The sequence below is a fragment of the Euprymna scolopes genome, chromosome 29, assembly GCF_053919585.1.
Source record: "Euprymna scolopes isolate OS-2025 chromosome 29, ASM5391958v1, whole genome shotgun sequence".
Taxonomy (NCBI): Eukaryota; Metazoa; Mollusca; class Cephalopoda; order Sepiida; family Sepiolidae; genus Euprymna; species Euprymna scolopes.
In genome coordinates this window covers 73,422,587-73,434,870 of record NC_136510.1, presented here as the reverse complement: position 1 = coordinate 73,434,870, position 12,284 = coordinate 73,422,587, and the positions used below count along the sequence as shown (strand labels likewise).

The following is a 12,284-nucleotide window of genomic DNA, read 5'->3' as shown; positions in this document are numbered from 1 at the left end:
TCCACAACAAATTTATCGGTGCAACATTCCACGTTGTGAATTCAAAACGGCCCATACTGATAGGACTGCAGACATCAAGGGAGTTAGGGCTAGTGACCCTAAACTTAGTTGTGAAGTCAGTCGATACAGACAGAAAAAATCATCAGGTGCAAACAAACGATGACCAAGCATCACAAAAAATACAAAGCCTGTTTCAATGCAAAGATCAAGCCTATCATGAGTATCACCTAGGCCTAGCAAGCAGATTGAAGTAATTGACCGTAATGTCCACAGTATGATGAACTATCTTAAGTTTTCACCAAGAATAGAGAACCTCAGGGTTGAGACATTGCAAGACCCATTACTTAAAAATCTTGCAAATATGGTAATGTCTGGCTGGCCTACAAATCGAACTGACTACCCAAGCTACCTCCTACCATTTTAGAACTTTAGAGATGAGATTGGGGTTCAAGATGGTATTTTGCTAAAAAGCAATAAAATCATACCAGCTTCCCTACAATGAGGTATATTGGAAGAACTCCATGCATCACATGAAGGAGTTGAGAAAACCAGACTAAGAGCCCGGTCAGTCATACACTGGGTAGAGATGAATAATGCCATTGAAGATAGAGTGCTTAATTGTCACACCTGCCAAAAATATCAGGCAAGTATCCCTGCCGAATCGATGCATCAGCATGAAACCCCTAGCTATCCTTAATAGTATGTCAGCACAAATTTGTTTTCTATGGGTGGAAGGGAATATCTACTTATAGCGGACCAGTACAGTCGAAGTCCATTCATACAACATCTTCACTCCATCTCAGTGGCAGCTGCCATCAAAAATTTAAAGGCAATATTTGAGGAACAAAGTGTACCAGAAATCTAATATTCAGACAATGGCCCACAGTTCAAAAGCAAGGAATTTACGGTTTTTACCAGATCATACAACTTTCTGCACAAAACATCATCTCCACACAACCCGAAATCTAACGGATTTGCCGAGAGGATGGTTGGAATATGCAAAAAAACACTGCTAAAGGCACGAGAAACCAGACAAGACTTATCTAGTAATGATGGCATATAGAGCCACACCCATGTCTGCATACATCAAATCTCCAGCAGAATTGCTCAATGGTCGACAAATACGGACACCACTAGTAACCAAGCAGCAACTTTGTGATGAGCAGACAAAAACAGCACTACAGCAATACAAGGAGGGATCAAAGAACTGTTATGACAAGCAGCATAACAGACAACACCCACTTCTACATGTAGGGCAGAAAATCTATGTCCAGCACAAGAAAACAAAGCTGTGAGAGTCTAGAATCATTCAGCATCCTACCACAACACCAAGATCATACACAGTCGAGTCACAAAGTGGTAACATCTACCAAAGGAATAGGCAATTCATCAGACCAGCTAAAAGAAGCTCAACACTTGAGGGCAGATCTGACCAACTGCATCTGAAGTGCATCACAAAAGGAACCACACATCAGCAGTATCCCAACACCACACACACCTCAGAGCAGGTCATCCCCAGACCTTAGCCAGAAGAAGGGGTCTGAGGGCCAGGCATCACCTACACATACAATGCAGCCAACTAGTGAATTACACGCTGATGGATCCTATATATCTACTCTTGAGCTGAGAAGATTCTACAGATGTATAAAGACTCCACAGAGACTAGACTTATAGAGCTTGCCACACTATTATACCAATAATACTATATTCTCTCATGAACTATAACAAAAATAAATAAAATAATTAGGTGAGCTCATTCTCAATTGAAGAAGGCAGATGTATTAGTTAAGTCCCCTGGACAAATCGGAAGTTAGGAAGAGTTACTTCCCTTGTACATGACTGTCATGGTGACTTTCGTAAATAAAGCCTGTATACTAGTTCATTTTCTTATCCATTCTTTATCACAGCCATCCTATCGGATTGACCCCCCAACATGACGGTGATCTCAACCATAAGTTGAGGGTCAATCTCTCAATGGCATGGATTTAATAGGTGGGCAGAATGGAGTCCCCGAAGGTCATTATTCTTCACCTTAAATTGAGAATTAGCTGGACATGACTCCACCCTTCTTCCAATAGAATTAAATTCATAATTCTCATTATCGTTTCAAGTTCTCCGATTCTTGTTCTGCGGGAATTTGACTTACAAGGCCATGAGTGGTCAATGGACCTTTAAGCTCGTCCTTTTTCCTTCTTCATTGTCTCAACCTTTCACTGTTAACAGAGGGAAGCTCCTCTTCTCTTTGGGACTGATTTTCATAATTATAAATGTATTTTCTAAATTTGCGTTAACCACAATTCCTCTTTGTATAATCATTATCAAAATTTTAACCACGGAAAAGTGTCTTTTGGCAGTTAATTATTCTGTCTAATGGTCTCACTCACAGCAATGTGTGGCCCGTTTATTCACTTCCGATTTCGATTTCATTATTTTGGATAAGCAATATTATCAGTTTGGCACATTTCAAAGACTCGTTTATTCTTCATACAAATAAGTGATTAGTTTGCCATATTTCTTGTTCGTTTATAACATCATTTTAATATCAACTCTTTATTGTTTATTCATTTTCATTATCATAAAAGTTATCTTTTGTTTTATGGTTTATCTGCCACTCATGACCATCAATCAAGAAAACATGGTTGAAACAACAACAACCTTTGATAAATGTCATTAGTCCTTTTCCAACATCTTGAAAAAAAAAAATGAAATTAACGTGACTCGCTTTCTTATCAGGTCCAATCATTCTCGTGATTAATTTGAAAGTAAGTTTTCTTTTATCAAAACTTACTGCAAGCTTGCCTTAACATTTTTAATCTGACAACACTGTAACAATAGAACAAAGGAGAGGTTGGTTGGTTGTTTTTGTTTTACGGCATATCAACCCTTTTCAGGTTATTTAATGCCGAATCTAGTGATTTTGAAGAAAATTTTTTTAATAGAATATATTTGGGTTTTTTTTCAAGTCGGTTTCTGTTTAACCCATAGTTGGGACCCTGATAGGTACTACCACTCCGGGTCAGAGTGGACCTGGGAGCAATGGCAATTAAAGGGTGGATCCACACTCCACAAAGCCCGCAAGCTGGGGCCTCACCATCAGATATAGTTTAAGGTCATATCCAGGACCACAAAAAAGAGGAGAGGAAGAGATATAGGATGAGGTAGAGGGGAAGAAAGATATAAAATAAGAAAGAGAGGGGGAGATATAGAAAAAGAGAGAGTGTGGAAGACATAAAATGAAAAAGAGAGAAGATAAGAGATAGAGAATGCAGAAGAGGAGAGGAAATATAGAATGGAGAGGGGATGAGTTACTGACTTACAGAAAGGGGAAGAAGAGATATAGAATAAGAGAGAGTGGGGAAAGAGGATGCCTACTAGAGAGAATAGAAGAGAATGTATCAATGAGAAAGAGGGGAGAAAGAGATATAGTTTGAAAGATAGAGGGAGGAGGAAGAGATGTAGAATAAGAGATGAGGAGGAGGAAGACTGTAGACTGCGAGAAAGGGGGAGGTCGAGATATAGAATGGGAGAGAGGGGAGTAAAATATATAGAATGGAAGAGAGGGAGAGTAGATATAGGAGAGAGGAGGAGGAAATATAGAATATGAGAGAGGGGATGGAAAGATATAGAATAGAAGAGAAAGGAGGAGGAGATATAGAATAGAAGAGAAAGGAGGAGGAGATATAGAATAGAAGAGAAAGGAGGAGGAGATATAGAATAGAAGAGAGAGAGAGAGAGAGAGAGAGAGAAAGAGGAGATATAAAATAGAAGAGAGAAAGGTGGTAATATAGAATGGGAAGGAGAGAGGAAGAGATATTTAACGAGAGAGAGAGAGAGATATATATAGAATGGGGGAGAGAAGTATGGGACAAAGAGATATCGAATGAGATTAACATTACCTGAGATGTGGAAACCTGAATGTCCACTCATCGCATTCTCGGACCAAATCTCCAGGGACTTCTTCTGTCTCTCGCTCATACAAAACCCTATCAATTTGGTCAAATAGTTGTTGAATTTTCTTGGCAGCATTTTTTTCCGATTCCTGGCAGAAAAAAAATATATTGATACTCGGAGAGGGAGACTTTTTTTTTTTTAAATTTGAAAATATTTGTCATAAACCATCTTGATAGATGTTCAAATTTTGTCCATTTAATTCATTTCTAATCCTTTCATAATATTCTTCATCATTTCAACTGACACTCAATCCATTTCATTATCCACAATTCTTGAGTAACTTTAGTTTTGATAAGTGATTAGTATTAAAGAAACAAACAAACAAGAGAAGAAAATGCATGCACACATATACATAAAATCTGTTGTTAGTTGCTGGAAAAAATGGTTGGATCATTCTTTTGTTCTAGGAATTATTTCACTCCTGACACAATCCTCTACCTGCATCAGGGCCAGATTAATCCTAGGATGGAATATTGCTGCCATACCTGGCAAGGTGCCATTTAGAGAATTATTTATTGCAGTGACTTTGTAATATAGTGTGTGTATGGGTGGATGGGTAATCTTTTCCCAACTCAACTTTTTTCACACTGAATGAATGAAGATATTGCTAATCTCTCTCTCTATTGTATCTTTTTTTTTTTTTTTTTTTTTTTTTACATAGGCATCACCACTTATCAAGGTTAAGAGGTCACTCGAGGATAAGGTTAAAGAGTGTACAGTAGAAATTGGACAATATAGTAACCGTTAGTAATGGAAATTCGGTAAATTTGTTAACATATGGAACGGCTCATCAAAAACTTCTTTACTTTAGACTTGAAGACAACCATATTGTAGCCAGCTGGAGAGCAGAAAAATGGAAGACAATTCCATAGGCGTGCAGTTCTAAGAAAGAAGCTTTGCCCATGGAATCTACGTTTAGGTTTAGGCACAGATAAAGAGTGGGGGAAATTAGTGATAGTGTTTTCTGCTAGACGGGTGTTTCTTGTGAAAGTTTGCTGAGGGGGGGGACCATAGAATGGAGCTCAGCCAAGCACTTGCCATGAAAATAACGATAAAGCAGAGACAAACTCACAACATCTCTTCTGTGAGAAAGAGGTTGCAGGGAAGAGAAAAGGACATCCCCCACAAGGCTACAAAGTCTATTTTGGACTCTATCAAGGCAGAATAAGTCCTTTCTAGCAGCTTCTGCCCAGATGTGGCAACAGTACTCCATCCTTGGACGTACCTGGCTTTTATATAGATAGAGAATTGCATCAGCAGTGAGATATCTACTGGATTGATAGAAGGATCCCACCATTTTTCCAGCAGCCTTGGCAACGGATTTAATGTATGCGTTCCATTTCGGATCAGGAGTAAAGGTCAAGCCCAGAAGCTTGTCAAAACATGAAGCGTCCCCAAGACGAGAGCCATTCATTTCAATTGATGCCAGATGGGGATCAGTGTTGCTGATGCAAAGATAAAAGCTTGGTTTTAGATGCATTAAAAGTAACAAGCCACCTCTTTCCCCATGGTACCACTTGCTCCAGATCAGAGGAGAGAGAATCAGAGAGAATTTGGTCGTTTACAGTCTTAGATGTGCTACCATAGATAGTAGTGTCATCAGCATAAATGTCTACGAATGATGTAAGGATGTAATTTGGAAGATCATTAATATAGATCAGGAAGAGAGTTGGGCCCAGGATGGACCCCTGAGGGACTCCGGCATTAACACTAAGAGTTTCTGATTTCTGCCCATCAACCACTACTCTTATGAACCTATCAGAGAGAAATGATTTAATAATTGAGAAGACATTTCCAGCTATACCGTAGCTGGAGATCTTGTGAAGTAAACCTTTATGCCATACTCTATCAAAGGCTTTTGATATGTCAAGAGCAATTGCCCTAGAAAGATAGCCTCCGTCGAGCGATTCGCTAATCCTATAAGATATAACTGTAGATCTAGCAGAACGGAAACCATATTGCGTGTCACTAAGAAAGTTATTTTTGCTAAGATGGTTGATTACTTCTCTATTTAACACAAATTCCAGCAACTTACTCATGATGCACAGGAGACGTATTGGCCTGTACTGTGAAGGAGATGAGTGATCACCTGAATTCTTAAATACGGGGCATACTGATGAGATTTTCCAGGGTGATGGGAAGCAATTCTCCTTAAGACAACGTTTAAACAGTTTTGTAAGGATGGACACTAGTGCTGGTTAAAGTTTTTTGAGTACTATAATTGGAATACCGTCAGGGCCGGTTGCTTTACTGGAATCAAGGTTTTTGATTAGCTTGGCAACATCATTTACAGATATTTGTATATCACATAGCATGTTTTCTGATACAGGAGGAAATATTGGAGGTTGGCAGCCTTGGTCACAAAGAGTAGAATTAGTTCTGAAAGCAACTTTAGTCTCAGTACATCTATTATGTTGGAAGCAATGGAAAAATGGATTTCTATGCGCAATGGCAGCAGCACATTCCGGAGAGAACCATGGCTGGCTGTTAGGTTTTTGCTGGAATTTTTTCTAGGGTATGAAACGGTCTATACCTACAATTAACCATTCTGTCAGGTCTGATACTATAGAGGACACATCCTTTTTAAACATGGAACACAGAGGTAGATCTGATATAAATGTGCGGAAGCTATCCCAGTCAGCCATAGAGTATCGATATACTGTACGATGGAGAGGTACATCTGGGGACTTATTACATTTCATTTTTATCTTAACTGATACAACTGAGTGGTTGGAAGATCCAAGTGGAGACAGAACAGAAGCTGAACACAGTTCAGGGCAAGTTGTGAGAAAGAGGTATAGGAGACTTGCATACTGGCCGTCAGTATCGGGAACACAGGTGGGTTCGTGAACAATCTAAGTGAGGTTATAAGTAATGGAGAAATCATGACAGAACCTCCCCTCATCATCGGTCTTGTTTGATTGAGTTAACCATTCCATATTGTGAACACTGAAGTCTCCACAGACATGAATATTAGCTGAAGGATAAGCAGATAGGGCGTGGTCAATTTTCTCAGATATGCTTTTAAAGATAGTAACTCTGTTGTTGTGGGGGCGATAGAGAGCAAATACAAATGCAGTAGTTTGAGCAAGTGCAACCCGGAAACTCAGATAGGGTAAGTTAGGATCTTCTCTGGAGATGTACCTACCACATGGAAAGCCATCTTTTATATAGGCACATATTCCATGCCAATGGCGATCTTGAGGGTCAAATTTGGAAATTAAATTAGAGTATCAGTCAGTTAAATTAGAAGTATCGTTATCTTCATGATAAATACTCGACTGAACTCCAATCCCTTGTCTCTCCTACAAAAAATTCACTTCAAGAACTCATTTAGCAAAAAACTTTCCTTTCTCTCTTCAACAAAATGAAAAAGTTTCTTTCATAGAACATCTTATCTGTGGAACAAGATATCAGGAGTTTGCTTCCTAACTGACTACAACACGGTCATCTTCAAGTCTGGTGTAAGCAAAAACCGACCGTTTTAAAAATCAAGTCTTCAAGTAATATTCTGTTCATTCTATATCAACCATCATCCTTGCAAACTTTATTCCCGAATTGCCCAATTGATAAGCAGAAACCGATTATTAAAAAAATAAAAAATAATAAAATAAAATAAATATAAAATACTGATTGATCTTGCATCCCGGGCAATACTGAACTTTCCTGCTAGTTCTCAAGAAAATTCATGCACACATACATAATTTGTTAAATTTTAATGTTTATCTATGTAAAAAAAGTTTGTAGACGTCTTGTTTCTAGTGGGCTTGTAGCAGTCATAAATGTAACATTTATTTCTCCTTGCAGAGTGCATTCCTTGTTAAATGCTTTGGTCACACATTGACCAGTCAGCTTCTTGAAATATTAATTTCAACCCTCTTTGCAGAACTACTTCAACTTGCTGTGGGGTACATGCAGCAGGAAGCAGAGAGTTTCCTGGAAGCAATGAAGAGTTACCTCTCTTCTGCCTTCGCCCACTGGACACCTGGGTACCGGCTATCCTTGCTTGAAAATAAACTGCTTCTTACTTAATTTCTTTCTTCACTTTGATACTCTTAACTTTCCTTAACCTACACCCAATGGTGTAGTTAACTTAAATAAATACATATTGTTGTTGTTTAGATAATAGGTTTTGTTTTCCTTAGTTTGATATTGATTGGGTTACAGAGGGTGTAGTTAAAGTGACATGTGCTGAAATGATTTTTCGTAAATTAACACTCATTGGAAACGATTGTACTTCCTACTGTGTACTTCCTATTCTACCAAAAATTTTAGACGAGTTAAAAAATAATTTATTCAGCAGGTTGTTACAAAAATATTATACAATATTTTTTTTATCCATGCCAAGATAATCCTTTTTTGTACTCACCCTACATGGCATATAAAATAATCACATTGACACACTTCTTCTCAGATTGCTGAAGTTAAGCAATGTTGAGCCTAGTCAGTACTAGATGAGTGACAATTTGAGAATACCAAGCACTGTATGTAGTGTTGTGAATTAGCACAGCCGGGGTATAGCTGAATTATCTGAGCCAGAAGATTATTATTATTAATAGCATGTAGATTGAATTAGATTTATTTTAAAGAGAAAAATGCAATCCAAGGATAAATATGGTTAAATTACATTTTAGGAATTTAACTTGACTAGATTCTATAAGCAATAACAAGAAATTTGTTTTAATAAAAAAGAATGCAATGGACATAAACAAAATAGGTTTTTAAACCTAGATATAAAAACAATAAAATTGGGCCAGAGAAAACATGAATGATAAGTCGCCTGTTAAGTTTTGTGTAGTCAAATGACGTAAGCACAAAGGATTAGTTCGAATATATACAGGCAAGTTAGGAGTTAGAAGAATCTTGAGCGAACAAGTTGGAACAAGTAGACGGGACAGACAAGTCCTCAGCTGGCTGGGAATCGTTCAGTTATGGAAGTTTTCAGCTGGAAATGTAGTAGTATGTAATCCCTGAAAAAGGAATAGCTTGCAGCCCCAGAACAAAAAAAGAAGCTGCAACGGAAATAAATGTAAATGTGGAAAAATAATTTGGTTGTCCGAGTCGTCAGGGTAGAAAATGACTTACATTTTCAGAAGCACGTCTGAAATAATACAGTGATGGTTCCGACCAAAAAGGTGTGTTCTTCCCTTGTCCGGGCAAGCAGATGATGGTGATATTTGTCCCGTTTGTTGAACTATTGTTGAAGGTATCTATATCTGTTTATTATATGTTTTAAAAATGTACACACCCACGCAGTGAACATAGACAACTATATAATATGTATATGGTCTGGTCTCCTTGTTTATACATACCTGTTTTATGTAGACTTGCTGCACACCCCTCCATGTTATACAGAACGCCCCAGTATACAATAATAGGAGGACCTCGACACCTCTCTGCAAAAACCTAATGTCGTCATCTAACTTGATCGGGATCGGGATATACATGTGATTGGGGACCGTTTGTGAATTCAATATTCCTTAGACACTTCCTCCCTTGGGAGAAACCAGTTCAACCCATCTAGAGTAAATTTCGTTTAAAAAGAAAAAAAATCTCTTTTAAGCTCACAAATAATCCATCACTAAAGTCATGGAAAAGGAAGATAAAATGGTGGAAATAATTGAAACTTTAATGCATCACTCACGTCATTGCCCCAAAATGGATCATCGACACTACTTCGGTCAGTTGTGTTGCCAACAGATGTATCTGTAAAACTCTGGCTTCCTCCATCAGGAGATATGGCAGATTGATGTGGAGGAGAAGTGATTACAGGTGGTGGATATCTAATAATAACAAAAAAAAAAAAAAAAAAAAAAAATAATGAATAACTAAAAGAGAAAATGTCAGTAAAAAATTGTTTACTTCATGATAAAAATGCTTCCAAACTTTTCTTTGACGAATTTAGCAGTTCATCTTAAGAAAATATATAACTTTTTGAAATCAGCAGCACATCAGCCGGCAGAGGGTTATTATATTCTGAAAAAGAGTTAAAATGATTAAATTTGAAAAAGAGGACTGTTAATATAACTTTTATAAGTTGCTCATAGTTGGGTAATTCAACCAGTGTATAATAACTAGGACTATGGCAACAGCATATTCTTTTCCTTGTTTTGATTCTCAGGTATATATCCATTGATATTTTGTATGTTTTTATGTAGAGTCATGTGATTCTCGGTTGATTAGTTGTGTTTACCTGTGTCGGATATATACTCGAGAGTCAAAATAATGAAAAGAATATTCTCTTGTCATAGCCCTAATAATAAACGTTTCTTTTTCCGTTTGAATATCCTTAGAGACGTCCAAGGACAGATGAAGAAAAAAATTGTCTTGCATGGCCAGAAGGTCAAACGTGTGAACAGAAAAACAGGAAGTGAGAAAAATGTGAATCATGTGCAAAGTGACATCATCAAAAATGTTAGTATTAGATGGTAAATAAATCCTAGAAAATCTGTTTAAAGCGAAGTAACTTTTTGTATCCTAAAATTATCTTTATTTTGGAGCATGATTGATCTGTCTTTGGTGAAAGGGATTGATGCAGGATTATCTACCCTTGTATAGATCAGACGATCATAACAAAGAGGGAAATTTAAAATGGTGGATGCTACTGAAACCATCTCAGTGACAGACAATTTCTCCTAAACTCATGAAAATCATTTTTGGTTGTAAATTGTTTAATAAATCATTTTATATTGTTGATTTCCATAGAATCGTTTTCATCCATTTATTTCTTCATATTTGGGTCTCACTAATCACAAACCAACAGGATTTTTTTTTTTAGTATGGAAAACTGACTGGGAACTGAGTTGGAAACAAATGTAAATAAATATGGTTTTAAAAATGAGTAGTTAAAAACAAACTGAGGTGATATCTCTTTCTCCATCCGCACAGATTTTTCTCTTTGTTCTTCGGCTGCACACTTCTTTTCAATACTTCCATAGTTAGCACAGTTTACTCTTCAGTATTTGAAATGAAAATGCTTAGATTCGTTTCTGTGCAACTGGCTTGATGCATACACTCGCCTGAATTAGTAAAAGCACTTCTTTGAACTTATAAAATTTGCCGTTTGAATGCATAAAATGCCAGATTTTTCTTCAATAAACAGTTGAGCCAAAATCCACAACAGAACTTGCCTCAGTACCCCCGCTCTCCTCCATCCCGCTATCGGGCTTGGGGTTGCTATCTCAACCTATACATACACACAATCATAACCATATACACACAGACAGTAAAGCACACGCATACACATGCCTCATTAACTTTTTCTCATTATCGACTGCTCATCAAACACAAATGAATTTATTCATTTTAATACTCTGAATTTTTCTTACTGAACTTTCTTTCTACAATGAAAACAAATGAACATTGATTCTTATTAATAACTCTTAATGAAATATAATTTGTATAATTGAGTGGGGAAGTTCTGATTACGACTTTCAGGCCTGTAGATAATTCATGGCCCTTAAATTATTGATTAAGACTTCTACGATATCTCAGCTAATGAATCCCCCCTTGTTCTCTAAATACTCTAAAAATATTAATAAATCGATGTAAACTTCTATTTTAAACATACACGAAAAATACCTTTTTTTAAAATTCATTATTATTCATTTTTTTTAATTCATTAGTTTGTGTTAATCATCTAACATTTCCCTTGCTCTCTCACAATTAAATATTAGCTAAAAACAGTTTTCACTAAAAATATCTCCCTAAAATTGGCTCTTCCCAAAATAGAACCCTAAAAAGGGACCAAATTTCTTAACAATAATTACTGTTTTCTCTTTTATTTTTTTAACGTTTTTATTGACTCCTGTCTGGGCTGTCACTTATTTAAATCAATACCTTGTATTCTATGCCTATACTGCCACTGTTCGTTTAGCATTATTAGACTTGGCTAGTATTCAGGAGAGTTGGAGAGATATCATAGATAAATACTTGTGTGTTGAGTGATATGGTCGTATCAGTGAGGGGTGGACAAATGCATAAACAGTTCCTACAGCACAAGAACAAAAGTTAACACAAGTTAGTTATGAACAATCGATAACTGCAAGTGGAAAGCAAATTAGAGATACTGAATCAGTCGAAACGTCAGTCAAGCATAAAATGAGCCATATCTGGTTTAAATTAATTAATTTAAGTTTAAATACATATAACAAAAAGTATTAAAAAACATGTAATTAATTTTTTATTAATAAAACACATTTTAAATGTCTTAAAAACAGTTAATATATATATATATATATATATATATATATATATATATATATATACATACACATACACACAAACACACTAGCAGGTAAACCCGACATTGCCCGGGATTCAATGATGATCAA

At 36.6% G+C, this 12,284-nt stretch overlaps 1 protein-coding gene across 4 annotated transcripts in view; it reads right to left on the bottom strand.

The window, feature by feature from the left end:
- Positions 1 to 12,284, bottom strand: part of LOC145252713 (protein FAM149B1-like) — a 347,344-nt gene that overhangs the window by 35,415 nt on the left and 299,645 nt on the right. For all 4 annotated transcript variants that reach the window (XM_080112552.1, XM_080112551.1, XM_080112549.1 and 1 more), the window contains 2 exons: positions 9,596 to 9,734; positions 3,897 to 4,039 (listed from right to left, as the gene is read on the bottom strand). In XM_080112552.1, the coding sequence (XP_079968678.1) occupies positions 3,897 to 4,039; positions 9,596 to 9,734 (282 nt within the window). The remainder of the gene's footprint in view (positions 1 to 3,896; positions 4,040 to 9,595; positions 9,735 to 12,284) is intronic.